This window comes from Typopeltis vanoorti, chromosome 1 (genome assembly GCF_054136105.1).
Source record: "Typopeltis vanoorti isolate ZY-2024b chromosome 1, IOZ_Tvanoo_1.0, whole genome shotgun sequence".
NCBI classification, from domain to species: domain Eukaryota; kingdom Metazoa; phylum Arthropoda; class Arachnida; order Uropygi; family Thelyphonidae; genus Typopeltis; species Typopeltis vanoorti.
The window spans coordinates 58,629,871-58,652,635 of NC_143549.1; the positions used below are offsets into that span (position 1 = coordinate 58,629,871).

Consider the following 22,765-nt stretch of genomic DNA (forward strand, 5'->3'; position numbering starts at 1 on the left):
ATTTTATGAGTTTGGCATTTTATGACAGTTATGTGCTCACTTATCATTCATACATATGCACTGCATAATTACAAACATTATCTGTTTTGCTTAAAATCTTAAAATGCGTAAACAAAAACCAAAAACAAAGAAGAAAAAGAGAGAATGAGAAGAAGAAGAAGAAGAGTAAACATACAGAGAGGGACAACAGTGCTCTGCTCTGAAAAGAATTTTGATAATAAATAACCATTTTACAGTTTGGTATTTAACCGAAATTTGTACTTTTCTTCCAGATAAACCATTTTACCCATTAGAATCGTGTACAGTAATTTACAATATGTGAAGTTTTGCAATTCGAAACCAAGGGATACAAGTGATCATGTAGTTGCACAAGTAAAGTTTAGGAAAAAGTAATATTGTTAGAGATAAAGATTGTTATTAGATTGTGCACTTTTTTTCTTTTTTTTTTTTTTGCACATTACAGAAGTTAACAGCCACTATCTGTAATTTATAATTATGATACTGTGCTACCATTATGTGCAAATTACAGGAGATAAAACAATAGTAAAGGAAAATTTAGGCTTAGGTGCTGGTTTGTACATTCATGTTGCTCTTCAACGGAATAATCTACAGAATAAAGAGGAATAATCAAACAACAGGTATAATCGATTTCAATATTTCGTTTTAATCACAGAGACAGCATCAGGAATACAATGATAAAATTTAACAACATATACACACACAAAAAAAAAGAAAAAAAAAGAAACATCAAGTGGAAGAAATAGAATAAATAAAGATTCAAGTCCTATGGGTGTGCTGTTGGCTAGCCTTAGATGTTGGGTAGGAGGCCTAAGAATTAAAGTTTTCCAAATTTCGGAAAGTTTAATGAAACCATATTTATTAAGCTTGCACGGTGATCCGAATGCATTTTTGAAAATTATGGAGACAACTACCATGTTTGAATAAAAACTTTAGTTTAATATAACTAAAATCTACAATTCGACGTTTCGACCTTTATGTCAATGTCATCTTCTGGAGCATATAACTATACACAGAAAACAAGCTACACTACAATCAAAATGGTTTGTTAAAGATACTGACCAACCGCTACAACAATTATTGGCCTGACCTCTGGTGGATAAAAAAAAATTATACATCAACGCTAAAGTCTTATTATTAGTGTTGTCTGTTGGTTGTAGAAATACATTAGGCACAACAACAAGTAACTACCTATATACATATAATAACAACATGATTATACCTGTACATTCCAGCCAGTTGGTATGGAATGGTTTCTAATAAAAGTTGAAGAGTGGCTAGAGTCCTGACTTATGCTGGATCTTATATATTAGGTAGGCTGAATGTGTGCCATCCAGATCCTTGGAATTTTCATGCCAACTTTGTTGTTGATATTTGGATGGTTTATCAAGATTTCGCAGGCTTCCTTGAATTTCCTTTCATACCAGGTTTTTGTGTGGTGTAAAGAGCGGGTGCTTTTCCAGTTGATTTGGTGTAAGGTGTTGAGCGCGTGGTCTGAGAGGCCTGCTTCACCATAATGGTTATATTTAATGTGTTCTTTCTGGCGTATAGGGATTGTCCGTCCTGTTTCACCAATGTACGGTAAGTTACAGGTGCAGCAGATGCAATAGACTCCAGGATGTGCCAATGGGAGGAGAGGATCCTTAAAGAATTGAATATGGTTTTAAGTTTAGTGGGTGGTTTAAAGGTGGCATTGAGATTATAATGTTGTAGGATTCTATTGATTTTTTCTGATAACCCTTTAATGTATGGGATGGCTATGGTTTTACTGTAATCTAGATTCGTTTTTGTTGTTATTTTGTGGAGTATTTTATTAATTGTATTTTTGTTATAGCCATTATTTATGAATGTGTCGCTGATGATTTTTAGTTCTCGTTTCAGGGTTTGCTGGTTAGAGCAAATTGTTGTAGCTCTGTTTTTAAGGGTGTTAATGACTCCATATTTTTGTGATGGGTGGTGGTATGAATTCGCATGTATGTATTGGCCAGTGTGTGTGTCGGTTTTCGGTAGACTGTGAAGGATAGACTGCCTGAATGAAGACGTGTGACTAGTGTGTCTAGGAACGGAATCGAATTTTGATTTTCGATTTCGATGGTAAATTGTATGCGTTTGTGTTGTTTGTTTTGGTGGCTAAGGAATGTGTTTAGTGTTTGTCGCCCGTGCGGCCAGATCGCGAACACGTCGTCAACGTATCTGAGCCAGTCTGTCGGTCTTAGCGTGGTGGAATCAAACACATTCCTTGGCCACCTAAACAAACAACACGAACGCATACAATTTACCATCGAAATCGAAAATCAAAATTCGATCCCGTTCCTAGACACACTAGTCACACGTCTTCCTTCAGGCAGTCTATCCTTCACAGTCTACCGAAAACCGACACACACACTGGCCAATACATACATGCGAATTAATACCACTACCCATCACAAAAATATGGAGTCATTAACACCCTTAAAAACAGAGCTACAACAATTTGCTCTAACCAGCAAGCCCTGAAACGAGAACTAAAAATCATCAGCGACACATTCATAAATAATGGCTATAACAAAAATACAATTAATAAAATACTCCATAAAACAACAACAAACATTAAAGGGTTATCAGAAAAAATCAATAGAATCCTACAACATTATAACCTCAATGCCACCTTTAAACCACCCACTAAACTTAAAACCATATTCAACTCCTTTAAGGAATCCTCTCCTCCCATTAGCACATCCTGGAGTCTATTGCATCCGCTGCACCTGTAACTTACCGTACATTGGTGAAACAGGACGGACAATCCCTATACGCCAGAAAGAACACATTAAATATAACCATTATGGTGAAGCAGGCCTCTCAGACCACGCGCTCAACACCTTACACCAAATCAACTGGAAAAGCACACGCTCTTTACACCACACAAAAACCTGGTATGAAAGGAAATTCAAGAAGCCTGCGAAATCTTGATAAACCATCCAAATATCAACAACAAAGTTGGCATGAAAATTCCAAGGATCTGGATGGCACATATTCAGCCTACCTAATATATAAGATCCAGCATAAGTCAGGACTCTAGCCAATCTTCAACTATTATTAGAAACCATTCCATACCAACTGGCTGGAATGTACAGGTATAATCATGTTGTTATTATATGTATATAGATAGTTACTTGTTGTTGTGCCCAATGTATTTCTACAACCAACAGACAACACTAATAATAGGACTCTAGCGTTGATGTATAATTTTTTTTTATCCACCAGAGGTCAGGCCAACAATTGTTGTAGCGGTTGGTCAGTATCTTTAACAAACCATTTTGATTGTAGTGTAGCTTGTTTTCTGTGTATAGCTATATGCTCCAGAAGATGACCTTGACATAAAGGTCGAAACGTCGAATTGTAGATTTTAGTTATATTAAACTAAAGTTTTTATTCAAACACGGTAGTTGTCTCCATAATTTTCAAAAATGCATATTTATTAAGATTAAACTGTTTTTTAAGTCTACTGTAGATTCTAAAAAGAGTCTTTCAAGTGTATTGGCTATGATGGAGCATAGTGGTTTTCTTCCATCTAATTCTGTGTAAATGTATCCAAGGCATGGTCTGCTAGACCTGATTGATCATAGTTGTGGTGGCGGGTGTATTTTTTGCTAGGCGGATGTTAGCAGATAACCCAGTCTGACTATAATATGTGCAAGATAAGGTGTGGCGAATAAAGGAAAGTTCCGTTGTAAGGGGAGTAAAAGCTTTCTTTTACTTGCCTATATAAAAAAAGGCAAGTAAAAGAAACTTTCACCTGACATAGACTAGATCTAATGAGAATTCTGAAGATATGACCAAATGTTATGTATTTAAGCAGCATTCATATAAATAAATCCTATATTCTATACTTTTAGCATTAACGTCATGGCCATCCTCAAAAAGTATATCGAGTCAATCCATCATGCCAATCCACTTCTCAGCGGCTAGAGTGGTAAAATTATCTATCTATTCTGGATTTCTTCAGTTAGTAACATACAAGAATCTGTGTCATTCACGGATGTATACGGACGAGGCATTCAGTGCTCTAATTGAGTGGGGGTAATAAAACTAGCCGGCCGCGAATTTTTTCAATGGAAATTTAGACAGTGAAACTAAAGGAATGACAAATATAAATAAAATTAATGAAAGTAAACAAATTATTAAGTAAATTGATAGGGTAAGATAATAAAGCTATTTAAATGAACAAGAAAGGTCACATAAGATCTACAATCATTACAGGATCTAGGATGAAACATGAAACCAGATATCCTTCGAGAAATTCCAAAAAAAAAAAAAAAAAAAAGACAAGATCAAGGATGATGAATTATTTTTGTTAGCTTCACCAAAAAAAAAACTCCCAATTTTATGTCAGACGAATAATTTCATAATTTAGAATTCATTATTGCGATTTAACCAGTTAAAAACTATTGACCTTGATTGGTAGTTCACAACCAGAGTGCCGCTTTGCTCATATTCAAGTGACGAGAGATTTTTTTCTAAATGTCTCTTTTTCTAATTTGATATAACAGATTTTTTTTAAAAGAATATAGCGTAAAAGATAAAACGTGAATTTTATGCTACTAAGCATACTTGGCGCCACCCTACTACATTCTTATTTCAACACTTATCAATCTCAGTACACCCTCTTGTTTCCTTTTCTGCGTTTTTTCAGTTATTTCTAATGGAGAAAACTTATTTTGGTGTAATGCGCTAGAAAGAGGGAGGGGGGCATTAAAAAAGGAGGGGGTTCTGTAATTTTTTTTAAAAAATGTCACAGGGTTTCGGAGGTCAAAAAGAAAAAGAAGTTATGAATTACTGATCTAGAATGGACAACACATTCCGTCTCTCCACATATGATTGTATATACCAGCAGCTAAATTGGAGTATCGCATGACGAAATAGCTCATTGTAGGAATACACTGCTTGGAAAGATGTCAACGGACACTCCTGGGCGAGGTGTGTCCATTGACATCTTTGATAATGGAGTCTGAAAGAGGCGTTGTGATAGAATATCATGGTGAAGGCCTGTTGTTCGGCAAATGTTGAAAAATCAGGCCAACCCAAGTCAACAATTAGTGAATCCATACTGAAATGGAAGCTCAGGGAGTCAATTGCAAGTGTTACCCGCAGTGGACGACTTACTACACTCACCGAACATGACCGTAAGGTACTGCGAAGGATAATATGTAAAAACCGCCATTCGTCGGCAGTAGATGATGCCGATTCCGGGCATCTACTGGAATACGAATCCGCACAAAAACATGCAGATATGAAACTCACCATATGGGTTTCCATGGTTGGACCGCAATATGCAAGTCACACATTACCTGAACCAATATGCAGCGTCGTCTTCAGAGTGCAAAGAGCGTGCAGTGGGACGTAGAAGGTTGAAAAATTGTGTTATGAAGCGACGAACACGCAACACCCTCTACCGAGCACGGCAGAGGGTGTTGCCCGGTGGATGCCCAGAGAACATCTCTTACTCTTACAGAGTGTGTAACCCTAACTACTCGTATGAAATTCCGAGGTGGCGGTGTGATATGGTCCTTTTTTCCTGGTTTGGTCTTGGACCTCTGTTTGTGGTGCTACGAACATTGAACTCTGAGAGGTATCTGAACATCCTAGACGATGCAATGCTTCCCACTTTGTGGTGTTTCTACAGAATTGACCATCGTCTCGTTCAGCAAAACAATGCATATGAAACTTGTGTGTCATAAGGCTGCTGCTATAATTGCGTGGTTTGTCGACGTGAACGTCACCACACTTGACTGGCCTCCACAGAGCTCTGATTTCAACCCTACCGAATATCTGTGGGATGAAATGGAATGTCGGGTGAGGTCAAGGGATGTCTTCCCCACAAAAGTTCAGGATCTCATTACATGACTACAGGAAGAACGGTCCAACATTCCCATTGATCGCTATGGTACGCTCGTGGAAAGTATGTCCTGTAGGATTGTTGCAGTCATGGCAACAAAAGGAGTTCCTACATCTTATTAAGGTGGGCACCATAGCTGTTTGTTCTTCACACTACGGTGTCCGTTGACTCTTATTTCCAAACAGTGCATATATATATATATATATTCAGATTATGCCTTATTTTCTGGACAAGAGTGTAAAAAAATCATATACCCAGTTATTGCAGTTGCCTGATCCATTTTTTTTTGTATCCCGAAACCGTTGATTTTTTTTATCGTCTAATATATCCATGCTGTTCTCCAAAGTGATATATTTTCTGAAGTCTGTGGCAGTCGAATCATATAATAGCCCAATGTTTTCCGAAAGTTACAGACTATATAAAATTATAGAAATTTAAGAAAAGAAAATGTAATATACAAAATGTCTTTCAGTGTGTGTGTGTGTGTGTGTGTGTGTGTGTGTGCTCATCCTAAAGACGTTGAGAGAGAGCATTTACTTTCTATGTAATTTTTTTACATATTTTATAAATATGGAAAAACATGATGGACCTGGTTATTCGCGAATGAGAACTTAAGACGCTTTATGCTAATGAGCATTCATGAACCTGGCAAGAAAGAACATTTTCAGTCCTCTAAGCAGTTTAGCAAAAAAAAAAAAAAAAAATAGAGGTTGTACTTCACGCTTTCGAGATTTTGCGTTGACATCGGCATCTCTGTATATATTTACAAAGAAAATCTACTCGTAGATGAACGTTTTTTTCCTCCTCATAAAATAAATATTATGCACTCCTAACCTATATTTTTTTGAGTAGGCGAAGAGAACAGGATGTAGCAATTATGCATTTGTTATGTTCCATAATTTGCTAATTAAACACGGACATCATAATTGCAGTTCGAGTTGTGCAATAATTTAGGAACTATGAGACATATAAAACCACAGTCTTCAGTGCTAATCAACGCACACTGATATTTATTAGTGTAATCTAAAAATTGTCCCTATGTTATATGCACATACTGATTCAGCAGTTAAATATTTTATAATAAGAAAAAATAGCTTAGCATTTTTTTTAGGTGCTAAGCTATTTTACAGAGCCGGGTAAAATGTTTTGATAACGATGCGGAATGATCAGAAAGCTTTATAATATAATATAATATAATAACGATGAGTCTTTGACTCCATGGAGGTTTTTATAATAACAATAATAACAATAATAATAATAATAATAATAATAATAATATATCAATACTTTTTTTACATAGTAGTTTTTCTGACAAAAAGTTAAAAACGTATAGTACCGAAGGTGGACACAAAATTGTAGAAGTAATTTGAGAAAACAGGGTTGTATTGGACAGTTTCTAGACAAAAATTAAATACAGGCGAGATTCCTGGCTCTCTCTCTCTCTCTCTCTCTCTCTCTCTCTCTCTGATTCTGATGAAGGCTGAATAACAGTAAAGGTAATACATACCTAAACCATAGACAAAATCCAGTTTAGTGCTATAGAATCAGCAGCATCCAATTTTAGATAAGTCAAATTCTAATAGGGTGATATTTTTACTTTTCGTGGTGTACACGAAACTTATCTTGGATACTTATGGACTATTCATAGATAGTTGCAGACAAAATTCCTCTACACAACATAGTGCCATAACAATTTTAACCACAAAAGAATATCATAATAGATTATAAAAAATTAGATTAAACAAATCAATGGAATTTGGTTACGAATAAAGAGTTATACATATCTGCTATATGATATATACTTTCGTACTGCTTCATTTCGTACTTCTACATGGCCTATGGAATGGGAAAAAATCAGTTTATATACCTTTATTGAAGAAAGGCGATGCAAGAGAGTGCGAAAATTACAGAACTATAGCATTGATTTCTCATCCAAGTAAAGTCTTACTTAACATCATTCAGAAAAGACTGGAACCATTCATGAAGAGAGAAATGTCAGATGAACAGGCAGGATTTCGAAAAGGCAGAGGAACAAGAGATCTAATTGCCAATGTGAGATGGATAATAGAAAGAGCACAGGAATATCAAAAGAATGTCTACCTTTGTTTCCTTGACTATAGCAAGGCTTTTGACTCTGTAGATCATGTGAAACTGTGAAATGTGTTAAGAACAATGGGAGTTCTAGAGCATTTCATTATCCTTCTGAGGAATCTTTATTATGAACAAGAAGCTACTGTCCGAACAGATCTTGGAGAAACTGAGTATTTCACAATAGGTAAAGGGGTGCAGCAAGGATGTATTTTATCTCCATACCTGTTTAACTTGTACAGCGAATACATTTTAAGAATGGTAGGGCTGGAGGAGTCTTCAGTTGGAATTAAAATTGGTGGAAAAAATATTAATAATTTGAGGTATGCAGATGACCATCTTGCTAGCAGAATGCAAAGAAGATTTGAAGGAACTTATTATGAAAGTTAAAGAAAAAAGTGCTAAATATGGTCTTAAACTTAACCTCAAAAAGACAAAAGTTATGGCAACATGTGAACTTAATGATTTTGAAGTAGATGGGGAGAAAATGGAAGCAGTTAACAATTTTGTGTTCCTAGGATCCCAAATAGATAAAGATGGTTATTGTACCGAAGAAGTTAGAAGGAGATTATTACTCAGAAAAAAGCAATGACAAATTTAAGCAAGATCTTTAAAGATAAAGATATTAGCCTCATAACAAAAATCAGAATTGTGAAAGCAATTTGCTTATCATATTTCCTTATCAGTCTTTTTGTTAATGATATCAGTATCTTTTATGAGTGAATGCGATTTAAATTCCAAAATAGCTAATTATACTTTATAACCGTAAAGATTTGAATAATAACATAATATATAATATTATTCAATGATTACTACTAGAATATATGTTAATATTGTTACAGAAAACGCACTATGAGAATATTCATTCAAAGTTCATTTGTAAGATAAAAGATGAGCACTTAAACATTTCGAGGCTGAAATGTCTTTCAGAATTCAACACAAAAATGATTTCTCTCTCTCTCTCTCTCTCTCTCTACAGTCGTCCATCACTCCATCTCAACAGAAAAGAAACTTTTTTTCGGAAGAAATTATCCTATTTGATAACCCTATCTATTCCCTCCTGCCATACAGTTGGTGGGGGTAGCTATATGCTACCATACTAGGGAGATGATTATGAACAAGGTGATTTCCCGTTGTCTTCATTGCTATAGTATATCCTATGGCTGTATCCTGTGTGTTCACGGGTCCGGTTTGCCTGCTTGCGGGACGAAAAAACCCCAGATAAACTGACGGAAAAACCCTGCTGTCCATGCCCAAGACCGGCTAACTTGGCTATGGCAGATCCTTAAGCTCCTGACGTCGTCGACGGGAATCGAACCTAGGACACTCCTTCCCCAGGTGTATGGTTGCGAAGCCCATAGTAGTAGGCTAACCTCGCGGACTCGATAACCGTGATAACTCTATTTGATAGCCTTCGATTTCTTGATAATTTCTTTGTTAAGTAACTACAAATCATGCAAATGACATTGAGAAGTCCACACTTACATTTGCACTATTTCCTTGCAGCTGTGATATGTATAAACCCTATATCTATTTTATACAAATAATTTTCTTTCAGTTAATCTTCGAGTGGCTACCATCGAAAATGGATGGTGCAGCATATCTGAAAATGAAATCCCGTTTCATTCTTCCGGTTTATCTTCAGTAACGCCACTGAAGTTTTAGTTGGTCATTTTCTTGGTCGAGATTGTTTTTCGATTTTTATTTGTTCGAAATATACAAGCTGTTTCACGTATTATCTGTTGTTGACAGAGAAGTACCGCAAATACGGTATTTCGTAAGATAAAAATGGGAAATTATCAAATTGTGGTTTGTTGACCTTTAAAATGAAATAAACATGAAAGGAATAATGATGACATTTTGTTCACACTTCAAGTTGACTTATGAGTCACAGTTTCCCCAACAGCTTTTAAACATTCTTATATTTTCAGATTATGCTACATACAAGTTCTCAGTAGCAGGATTCTTAGAATTATCCTAGCTTTTTTTTTCATATCCAACTTTTTAAGAGTGTGATAATTCTTTGTTTTTATCTGTTGCGCTAAAAAAATAAAATAAAAACGATCACTTTTATTACACGACTCATGTAAAAGCTTTTTTTTACAACAACAAAAAAAATTATCTGTATAATCTTTAACTGAACAATAACAAAAAAAAACCCAAAAAACTAACAATATCAAATATCTTGAAAAACTCATACACCAGAGATGGCGCATGTAAGTGTTTTTTTCAGTAAATTAATATTCGTCATTTGCAAAGGTTGTGAGTTCTTTGACCATTTCAAAATTGTCTTAGAAGATCTATATCTAAGAATAGCTGCAGCATGCTCTATTGAGTTTTGTGAACCTGTTATAAAATCTTGATATGTTCACCTAATTTATTGTTATAAGTAAAACGAGGTGAACTTGCCAAGATTTTACGACGCATTTACAAAAACTCAATAGAACTTGCTGCAACTAATTTTGGAGTGTATCCGATGCATTTCCGAAAAGTTTTGATAAAGTATTTAATAAATTACATTTAAAAAAAGTAAAACATGGATACTCCATATTCAGTGAATAGCTATTAACAAATGTGCTAGTAAGTAAACCTTCATGATCGATTTTAACTTCTAAGAGAACTGGAGATGAAGCGTCGGCACGTTGTTGCATCGTATATTTAAATAAGTTAAATTATTTTTAACTTATTTAAATATAAGGAGCCTCGGTGGATGTGGCGTTTGCACACCACGGCGCTTGGCCGCACGAAGGAAGACTTGGTTTCGAGTCTAGTCGGCGACTAGAGGAAATTTTTCTAAGCCTTTTTTTCGACCGGTTCCCGAGTTAGTCGATCTCTGGCATGGGCAAGCAGGTTTTTCCTCCCGGAAACTCGGGTTTTTCGTCCTGTAAACTCAAGAAAATCGACCGTAGAACCCACATTATTTCAGACATTAAATATATTGTGTTAGGGTTAGGGACCACGAGATGGCGGCACATTTGAGCCGTCTCTCTTCACTGCGTACCGCTTAATTAGTGATAGCCTGGGGCCATCTATCTCTGATTGGTCCCAGTGGAGATTGAACTGCCCACTCAGTCTCCAAAAGTTAGATAGGGCTAAATGGCCTCGCCTACTCCCGTATACGGGAATAAAAAGGCGTTAGCTGATTTTTTTTTTTTTTTTTAGCTGTTAAATTATTTTAGTATCCTTATCACGGAAATAGCCTCAGGCTAAAATTAAAGCAGACCTATTCCATTTGAGATAATATGATTTTTCCTTGATTACATCCTGTTTTTACTTTAAACATAAAAGTATATGGTAAAATGATTAACCGCCAGCATGGATGTTTGTGATTGTCTGTGAAAATACTAGTTGTAGTGGTGGTGAGCAGATGGCGTTGGTGTTGATGATGCTGTTCCGTGTAGTTGGTGGATTGAGTGGTGGAGTCGGAGAGTTATAGAGTAGGTGCCCTCTCTCGATGAGTCTTTGGACTCCTTGGAGGTGTCACGTAATAATAATAATAATAATAATAATAATAATAATAATAATGGCCTAGCAGTCTTGATGTTCTTATAAAAGAGAAAGATATATGCATCCTTATAACCACTTAATGGAAGATACGACCTTGTAACATTTTTACAATCGTCTTTTATTACCACTTCATTTTTAACTTGCGATGCTGCTGTTATCACAGAAACCTGTGATAACAGCGGTACCTAAAAGTACCAAGAGTTATAAACAATTCCAGTTATTTTAGGTGGTAGATGATGAGCAGCACTCGATGTCAAACTGCTTATTGGAGGACTGAAATGAAACTTGGAAGACCAGGTTTCAACCTGGTTTCGACCAGGTTTCACCCTGGCTTGAAAGAATAGTTTCGTGTTTGGCCTCTAGAGCAGTGTTTCCGGATTATCTAACCCTGACGCCACTCACGGTACTAATGAACTATATGTTTGTAGAGGATACACATTGTGATGTTTGTGAATACATTTTGATCTTTTAATATCCATTGAAACAAGGAAGATGTTGATAATGAAATCAACATCTTCCTTGTTTGAAGGGAAACTAACAAAATTTGTAAGTTTTCAAATTTTGTTAGTTCTCCTTTCTTATCCTATGGCACAAAATATTTACCATAACTCTCCCCTCTCTCCTGTATCTTAATAAATTAATATCACTCTACACGGCTAATAAAAGAATAAATAAATAAATAAATAAATCATTAATCATCGGAAAGGATTAAACCATTCTTACTAGTTAATTCTGAAATGTGGATTTTTTTTAAATCACTAATTTTAAAGGCTATCGCATGCAAATCATTAAATTATGATTTTTCTTTACTAATTCTAAAAACCTCAGCGAGAGCTACATGATTGTGAGTGTTTCAAAGCCATTTTCAAAACCAAAAATAAAAATAAATAAATTAATTAACATACGTAATGATTACTACTTTACTCTTACAGAGCATATTCTATTTGTACATCAGCAAAATGGGAGTTGAGCTGGACAGGAAAGAGAAGATGTTGATAAGCTACCTTATAATAAATGTAGGCTGTTACTGGAGGAAATACTACCGAAGAAAACTTATTCAGTAGGAAATATATAGCAGTCACCATTGTAGATGAACCGTAAATGGATTGCAACTAGTGGCCACCTGTGTGATGAAGAGTAACAAAGTTATACGAATATTATGAAAAGTGAAAAAATTGTAGTGCAAACAGAAATGTGCAATCCTATGAGAGTATCTAAGAAGACAGCAGTGCGATAGAGAGTGGAGTCAGTCAATCAGATAAATCGTTAATGAATTTGAGTGCTCAAAAACGAACTGAGGTCTAGCATTTAGTGACATTGTTTAAGGGAAATCTTTCCAAAAACGGAAGCATGATTCCATAGATGAAAAGATGACTGGCAGAGATGAAGTCATTCGAGTGAGATGGAATAGGACCTAAAGAGCAAAAGCTGTCTTTGGGGGGGGAGGGAGGTTAACGTTATTCTGAGAAGTGAAAATTCTTTTTGTTGGAGGAAGTGATTATGAGTGATAAGATTGCCTAGATATGAAAGAAGATTTTTTTTTAAAGATTAGATAGGATTGGATGTTGATGGAATGAAATTAATTTCATTAGTAATCTTTTTTTTTCAAACCATTGGAGCATATAGAGATTAGTATTTAAGGCGGTTGGTCATGGATATATTTGAATTCTTGTTTGTTTATACATTGCAAGGTTTCTGAAATTAGAGTGAAGGCGCTCATCGCAATTGGAGTATGAATTGTAGTGGGAAATGAAATTGGATAATAAAATATACCTGATTTATAAGAGAGAGCACTCGAAAGAGAACCGCCTTCAAGTACTGTAGCATTCAGCATTCTAAAAATCATTGGCCTCACCAGACAGGGATTGCAGTGTTTTGAGATTCTGATTCAAAATAAGTATAATAAATGCTTATTTTAGATATAGGCCACAAAAAATGTACACACACACACACACACACACACACACACACACACACACACACACACACACACACACACACACACACACACACACACACACACACTATTAAATACCAAACTGGAACGTTTTCAACCACCTTTCAGCACTCCAGTTAGCGAGGCGGTTGTCTCACACCATGTGATGAAATTCATCTACCACAAGACAATCACATATGTCAACATCGGGATTCGAGCCCGCAGGTTGTTGGACGGAGAGGGGATACGCTAATCACTCGGTCATCCAGGGCAAGCATGAACACTACTAAAAGGAAATTGGACACTTTTACAAAGTGCATGAAGAAGACCACAAGATAAGCAAGAGCACTTGCTTAGAATACTGTTTTACTTCAATCCGACGAAATGAGATATAAAGAAGAGTAGGCGAAATTTTACCTTCCCATAGCACTTGTCCGTAAAAACAAGTCATAAAAGCAAGATCTCCTGTAGAATGTTTCCGTTGAGAAATTCATGTGAATTTTTCTGATTAGGTGAGAAGGCTAGAGCTTCCAGTTGTACTGAGGCTAGCTTTAAGAGACTTCACTGTTTTTTTTTTCTCTTTTTAAAAGACTAAGCTGTGGTCAGTTACAGGAATATATAAAATTTCTTCTTTTATAGGAGATTAGCTGCTATATTTCCATGAGCCAGAAGAACTTATCATATCCAGATAGCGCAATATATTTTTTTCTCTCTCTCTCGTTCTGTGGTGATATATCAAGAGAGAGAGAGGGGGGGGGGGAGATTTAGTGCATATAATTTGAGAAGTGGCACAGAGAAAGTTTGAGGAATATTCGCAATCAACCAGAAAGTATGATAGCCATTTGGGGTGAAAGGCAGCTATTTCACTTTGGATTTTTTCAAAATTTTGATTTCGTTATGATCATAAGCTGTTGATGATAATCTTAATAATAATAATTTTGATGATAATATTAATGATAACAATTTAGATAATAATATTTTTACAGATATTGGAACTCCAGCATAGACAGAAAGGGAAACCGAGCATTTTGCTTTCGTCCAATTGTAGTTTTACTTTTAATGCGTAATTATATTCATAATTATAATATACGATATTGTTATATTAGTTATTATCATATTCGGTAATAATCTTTAACCTTCATTATCAATACTGAAATAGCACTACTACTACAATATTATTATTATCATTATTATTATTATTATTATTATTAGTAGTAGTAGTAGTAGTAGTAGTAGTAGTAGTAGTAGTAGTAGTAGTAATTCCCAGTTCAACACCAAATTAATTCTTGCTATATTTTAAAAGGAGAAAAGAAGGTATTAAACTGAAATGGTACTGAAACTAAGCCTGACTGTCACAAGGATAGAGACTGATAAAGATGAAATTGAAGACGACTTAAAAAAGATATTTAATAAAAACTTTCTTGAATATCAGTTGTGGAGAGAGAGAGAGAGAGAGAGAGAGAGAGAGAGAGAGAGAGAGAGAGAGAGAGAGTGTGTATGTGTGTGTGCTTAATGGACATAAATTTTGAAAGGAAAAAAAATGCTTAGGAACGGTTTGATCTGTTCTCTTCCTTAAGGCAAACATTTTATATAACAGTTGTAAATTATTATCGCTAGATTTTACATGTAAAATCTGGCCATATTTTTTTTTTCATACAGGAAAAAAAAATCAGGCAGAAATGTAGTTTTATGAATTTATATTTATGAAGATTTATGCAATCAAATATTATTGCGAGTGAAGTTCGTTGTTTTATGAGATCAGTGATTGATATAGAAAACAGCTGCTACTACTACCATTATTATTAAGTGAATTTTAAAGAGGAACATCACGTGCTACGAAATGATAAAAAATGATATCAAAGCAACTGATATAACCACAAGAAAGAAAAAGAACATTATAATTTGATGAAAGTTAAAGGAGGTCTTAAGATATGTTCTTGTGATTATATCAGTTGCTTTAATATCATTTTTGTTCTAGGTGTTTATCAGAACTTTTCAGTCCCCCCCCCCCCCAGTAATATATCTACAATGAGAATATTTAAGGTTCAACATTAGATTGATAACATCGAGCATGATTATATTAACATCAGTTAACATAATCGTTAGAGGACTTCAAAGATTAATCGGTCTTGCAGCAGAATTTTGACAGGTTTATTTATTTCATTAATTAATGAAAAATATGAATTTTATTCTATTACACGTGTGGAAACATTATTCTTCATTTGTTTAGCCTACATGAATCAGAATCTAGTCACCTTGTATTTAATAATATTGCATATTAGATGACTCTGCAGCAGTGAAAAATAAATAAATGAATAATAATATCATACTTAAATGTAAACGTCGGTTTTACTGTTTCATTAATTATAACTGTTAGTGATTAATTAGTCCTGCCTGGTGATTTCGACATCACTGACAAATTTCCCGATAGATACAAGAAATATGTGTTTAGCCGCCGTGATTTAAGCCACCGCGTTTAACAACTATCGATAATTATAATAAAATTATTTATTTACTAAATATCCCTTTCTCTCCTGTTACTAATATATCATAATATGTATAATATTATATATATTATAAAAATTGATATGCTATAAGATGATCTCGATTATTGTTCTTGAAAGTATGCATTAGCTTGCGCTTAGTACCTTGCATTTCGTTGTGCTTGTAGGTTAAAACTGTCACTATTCGAAGGAGGTTTTCTTACATAAATGCAAAAATCTCTTAAATAATTCAATATATGCTTTGCTGGAACCAAACAACAATAGAAATAATCGCAATAAGATAAATTTGAATATTTAAATATATTTACTTTAATTTCGAAAAATTAACCGCACAATATTTCCCAATTAGTAATATTTAAATAAAAACATGATTTACAGATATGTTTAAAATAAATATGTTTTTAAATAAATTATGTCAATATTTCGTGTACGAATAATGCACAGGAAAAGCATTTTATAAATTGATATATTAAAAAATATATAAATATAATTACATGGATATGAGTGGCCCCCCATTTTGTTAATCATGCATTGTTTAAGTTATTACTATAAAGCCACTCGACAAGACGCTGAAATAATTGGATGCTCTGAGACATATCACAAACCGTGCTATATGTTTTAATATGAAGTTAATATTCTCATCAGACTTTTCTCATGAAACTAATGATCTTGCATTTATTTTTAAGTTGTCACTTTAAATTCCTAATTAAACTTTACTTACCATTTCCTTTGGGAGTAAATTTGGTGTCGGAGCAGCATTTAAAAGGCCTATCAGAACAGTGAAAACAAGTGAGAGCATTAACATGCTTGTCACCATGGTTAATAATTTCAAACTTGTCTGACGCTCAGCTTGTCCAGTCGACTTGTGTAGCACGCGGGAGGACAGATTTCGTCTGCCAGTAGTAGGTGAAGTGAATTCTAAGAACAACAGATAATAACAAAAACCCTCTCTGTTCTTTGGAACGCCTTACAAAAAAAAAAAAAAAAAAAAAAAAAAAAAAAAAAAAAAAAAAACGTTGAAATCATGGTGGGATTACTACTAAATAGTAGTAACAACAACGGAAACAATACTAATGTTTCTTGCGCTAAAAAAAAAAAAAAATAAATAAATAAAAATTCGTCACTTATTACTAGTATCAGTCAAATATTGAATGACTAGAGAAAAGTATACATGAGTAAGCATCGAAAACTTTCTTTTCCTTCAAAAAAGAACAAAATTTTAAGAAATTAGAGGCGTCACTGTGATTCAACTTGTGAAAAAAAAGAAAAGGAGTGTATTTACAAACAGCGTATCTGTTATTTCGGATGTTCATTCCCACCTTATGAAATATGTTTTTCTTTGATGTTATCCGCAACAGGAATGATGACTTGCGATAATCAATCCTCTGCGATATCCAAAGGAAGTGTTCACCTTTTCCGCCGGACATAATATCACCTCTCAGTGGAGAAGTATGTCTTTCATGAAATCGAAAGGATTTCCTCATTGATTCATATTGCGGTTTTTTTACACATTCTTCATTCACTCACTTGACGAACGACCGTAATGAGAATTAGTGACTTTGATCGCTTACGAAAACAAATATAAGTTTAACCACGCCAGTGCAATTACCGTGTTTTTCTCCATGCTCAAACAAAATTTTAGTGCCCCCCCCCCTGTAGTTTTCATTACCTTTCTCCATTTAGTCCTTTCAATAGCCTGAGGAGAATTAAAAATTCACTAAGTCCTTGGTCAAATTATATATAATTATGCAGCAATGTTTTTAATGTTTACAGCATTGACGGCATTAATCTGTTTCTAACCACGGCCCCTCCACTCCATTTTTCCCTAAATTTGTCCAAGAGATAGGATTACAGAAGACCAGAAATCGATAAACAATTTTATTTATAATTTAAAATGTTTCAGTAGCGCGTAATGTTAAACTAGTGCACAGTTTTTGAATGAATTCATAAACCGTATGGTACATTATTAAAAGTTTTACTTTTAATTTAATTTAACTTAATTTAACGTTGTGAATGTCGATATATTATTTTCCATAAGCTTAAATAACAGAAATAGATGTATGCAAGCTTAGCAATCATATAATTCAAACAAAAATTATTTTAATTTTTAATAAATGCTCAACTGCTGACTCACTTAACATTGAACTGTTTTCTGACTTTTTTTTTTTTTAATTATTCTTTGTTTTCAGCTGCTGATTTTCCAGTACAGCTCGAATCCACTTTCCTAATTTAACCTCGTCTGGCAATCTAAATTACTTGATTCAGATTGCCTAAATTATCTCCTGAGCATCACGTGAATTCTTTTATAAACTGCTGACACTATTTGGTCCTATTACCTTGATTATCTTGATGGACCTGTGATTTCAGTCAGGATTTCTCCATGAATTCAGGTCGTAAAGAGTCCAGCTTTACGACCTGAATATTCCTGTCTTGGGCCTTTCTTCTCCATTTTCTTTCTACTTTCTTAATCATTGGGTCTTCCCACCTTAAAGCTGGTCTTCCAGATTTCCTTTTGGTATCTCTTGGATACCAGTTTGTAACTCTGACTGTCCATCTGTTGTCTCTCATTCTGGCGAGATGTCCTGCCCATCTTCTTTTGCTGTTGAAGACTGCTTTTATTACATCTGTGAGTCCAGACTTCTTCCTGATTTCTGTGTGTCTTACGTGGTCTATTTTGTTTATATTGCACATTCTTTCTATTGCACGTTGAATTGTTATTAAGCTTTGTTCTTCTTTTAAAGTTGTGTTCCATGTTTCACTGCCATAAGTTAATGCTGGTAAGATGTGACTATTGAAAATATGGACTCTTATTTCTATATCTATGTTTTGGTTGGTAATTGTTGATTTTATTTTGTTGAAGGCTATCCAAGCAGTTCTTTTTCTCCTTGCTATTTCATTTGATATGTCATTATTCATTTTTATGGACTGGCCGAGGGATTCTAGAGTGATTGTATAATCTTTACAGTATTTGTTTTTCATCCGTCTTGTTTTGTCCGGATACTTAATACTTTACGTTTCAGGACACCATCTAAAAATAAAATTATGGCCTTGCAATGGGTAATCCGTTGTCACCTGTATTTGCGAACATCTATTTAGAAGATCTGGAAGTTAAAGACATCATTTCTTATCCTTTAAAAACCAAGAATTTGGAAAAGCCATTAATAACATTTTCCTGATTTGGAGCCATGGCCGTGAATCGCTCTTGAACTTCCTAGAACATCTAAATAATCAACATCCGAACATAAAATTGATGGCTGAGTTTGAACTAATGGTTCTCTTCCATTTCTGGACATCAAACTGACCCATTCCTCAGAGAAATTAAAAATCTCGATTTACAGAAATGCTACCCACACCAATAGATATCTCCACGGTCACTCCCATCATTATCCACCTCAAAAGTTTGGAATCATTTCTACACTAGGACATCGTGCTCGCTCTGTTCTTGATGATGAGATAGAACTTAATAATAAAGAATTCAATTTTCTCAGGTCTACTTGTCGACTAAATGGTTATTCACAAAAAAAAAAAAAAAAAAAAAAATTGACGAATTCCTATTAAATCTACCCGCTCGCAATAATAAAGAAATCAATAGTATGAAAGGTAATATTTCTATTTCTATACCATACAAAAGTCTGTCTCACCAAATTGGCCAAGTTTCTTAGGAAATACAACATAAGAACTTTATTTGGTGCATACCATACTTTGGCTAAACAGAGAAAACAGAGAAAGGAAGAGATAGCCTTGGTTTCAAAATCCTCTAAGTAAATATTTGCGAGTACAGGGGATAAAGGATTACCCATAGCCAGTCCATGATTTTGTTTGTATATATTATTTAACACTTCCTTCCTTTATTTTAACCCCTAAAGTTTGAAAACGTTATGTGGATGATGTCTCCATTATTTGGAGCCATGGATATGAATCCCTTATGGTTTTCCTCGAACATCTCAATAGCCGACATCAAAGTATTAAGTTTACTGCTGAGCTTGAAACGGATAATTCCTTGCCTTTTCTTGATGTCAAACTGACTCTCTCTTCTGATAAACTAAAATATCGATATATAGAAAGCCCACACATACCAACAGATATCTGCACAGTCAGTCTCATCATTTCCCTCCTCATAAGCTTGGAATAATTTCCACCTTGGGACATAGAGCCCGTTCTCTTCTTGATGACCCAAATGAAATGCTTACAGAAATAAACCATCTGAAAACTTCTTTCGAAGTTAATGGATATTCCAAGAAAATCATTGACAAATTCCTTCTTAATCCCCCTAGACATCACTCAGAAGAAACAAACAGATTCAAAGGCAATATATCTATTCCTTACATAAGTACTGTTTCACACAAATTAGCAAAAGTTCTAAGAAAATACAATATCAGAACCTTATTCACTCCACTTCCAAAGATTCGTTCCTTAATTAGCTACCCAAAACCTTGTCATCATCAATTCAAATACCCTGGTGTATATAAAATATTATGTGACTGCGATATTCCTTATTTCGGGCAGACAGACAAATCTGTCGAAATGCGTATGAAAGAACACATGAGAGACATTACTTACAAGAGACAGCGAGCGAGTGCATTATCAAGTCATATCCTTCTCTCGGCTAATCCTAATGATGATAACCAAAGTCACAAAGTCTGCTGGGAAAAATCTACTAACATCTTCCGTTGCAGTGACGAAATAGAGAGAAAAATTGTGGAATCTAGAAAAATCATCTTCAATCCTGTTCATCTATATTCTGAACATTTTTACTCGGTAGAAAATATTATAAATTATTTTTTAAATGACTGATACCGAGAGATAAAAAGATGACATGGTTTTAAAAAGATACTACTAGTTTGCTAGTTTCGTTGAATGGATCAACTTCTTCAGGTATCATAATCAAAGAAATATACAAAAAATAACAGACTTAAAAATTGCATTAACAGTACTAGTCCAAAAAAATAGTAGTACATTTTGAAAACAGTAATGCGAGCTTGAGTTCCAAATAAAAGTTGACTACGTGCTGTCACGAGCGCGCTAGTATTGAACAGAGGCAATGTGTGCATCAGAAATATTGAAACTTAGGCTGTTGTTGATATGAGAAGAATCTAAGCTAATTTCTCTAGATTCGACAATCTTTCTTTCAAGTTCATCATAGCAAACATGGATATTAGAAGTTTGTGTCCAGTCCACAATGTGTTGGCGGCCTTCATCTGAGTTAAAGGAGAAAAGAACGTGGCTAGAGAGAGCGCTGGCTCTAGTCCTGTTGTAGGAAATATCTCTACGGTGTTCTTCCAAACGAAGAAGGATTATTTTAGTAGTTTGGCCATAGTATGGCTTTCCACAATCACATAAGATCTTGTAGTCTCCTGGAAACTGAGTTGGAAGATGTTTCTCTTTAGGTTTACTAAGCATTGAACGAAGTTTTGGGAGCGTAGTGAAGCAAGTTCTGAAGTTAAACTTCTTGAGAATTTTTGCCAGTTTTGGTGAAAGAGAGCTGATGTAAGGCAAAGAAATAAAGGCTCTGAGGAGAAGAGGGATGTTCAGAAGCAGTTGAGTGAAAGAGAGAAAGAAAATTTTCAATCTTATTAGGAGAGAAACCATTATTGATAAAAGATCCCTCTTTTTAAGAAAAAAAAAGGAGTTCATTTTCAATTTCTGTTTCTTCTGTTAGTAAAGATTTGAGCCGGTGTGCTAAAGTAGAAATAATACCAAATTTTTGCGGAGGGTAGTGATGGGAAAAAACATGAAGGAATCTGTCAGTATGAGTAGGTTTTCTAAAAATTGAGATTTTAGTATTTTCAGAACATCTGGTAAGCTTCAGATCTAGAAAAGGGAGGCAGTCATCGGATTCCAGTTCGAAGGTAAAAGAGATTTTTTCATGATACCTGTTTAGGTGGTCCAAAAATAAATTGAGGTTGTTGACACCGTCTTCCAGATGAGGAATATATCGTCCATATAACAATACCAAAATTTTGGCTTAAGGGGGAAGGAGTTAATAGCTTTTTCTTCAAAATCGTTAAGAAATATATATATGTGTGTGTGTGTGTGTGTGTGTGTGTGTGTGTGTGTGTGTGTGTGTGTGTGTGTGTGTGTGTGTGTGTGTGTGTGTGTGTGTGTGTGTGTGTGTGTGTGTGTGTGTGTGTGTGTGTGTGTGTGTGTGTGTGTGTGTGGATTAAGCTCCGGTCACTTTCTTAGTATTTAGGTAAAATTCATAAGCTCTGCATTACTTCAGCCTTAGCATTGTCAGGTCTGGCTCCCACTGACAAGACCTCAATAAAGGTCTCGTCAGTGGCTCAGATGCTATCGATGATATCTTTTGTTAGAAAGTCTTGAATTCGAATCCAGTGTACAATAAGAACCTTATAAGAGTGTTTCAACTGAAGATGAGTTAGCCAGACTCAAGAGACAGAAACACGATTTTTCATAAGAAAAAAAAAGGCAGTTAACAGATTAAATGCACAAGCTTTATAGTCTTAATTGTCTCAGATGTATTTCCAAGCACCAAGTTGAGACTCTATTATTATTATTATTATTATTATTATTATTATTATTATTATTATTATTATTATTATTATTATTATTATTATTATTATTATTTCGGCAACACCAAGGAGTCGACAGACTCATCGAAGGAGGCCCTAACATCATGTCAAGAACAACTATTCGACATTCACACAGTATCTATCATACCTCGCCTTGAACTCATTCACAGTCATATTTCACTGGCAGCTTATTTCACTCATTCACCACTCTCCAAGTAAAACCTAGCTCTAACACCCTTGCTAACCACATTCTTGCCCAGCTCCCATGTATGGCTCCTAGTCCTCCCACCACCGGTCCTATTCTCAA

General features: G+C 34.8%; 1 protein-coding gene across 1 annotated transcript in view; it reads right to left on the reverse strand.

The window, feature by feature from the left end:
• Nucleotides 1-16,814, reverse strand: part of LOC150110019 (matrix metalloproteinase-17-like) — a 56,545-nt gene extending 39,731 nt beyond the window's left edge. Inside the window, exon 1 of the mRNA XM_090390694.1 lies at nt 16,650-16,814. Within this exon, the coding sequence (XP_090246820.1) occupies nt 16,650-16,745 (96 nt within the window). The 5' untranslated portion in view covers nt 16,746-16,814. The remainder of the gene's footprint in view (nt 1-16,649) is intronic.
• Nucleotides 16,815-22,765: the final 5,951 nt, after the last annotated feature.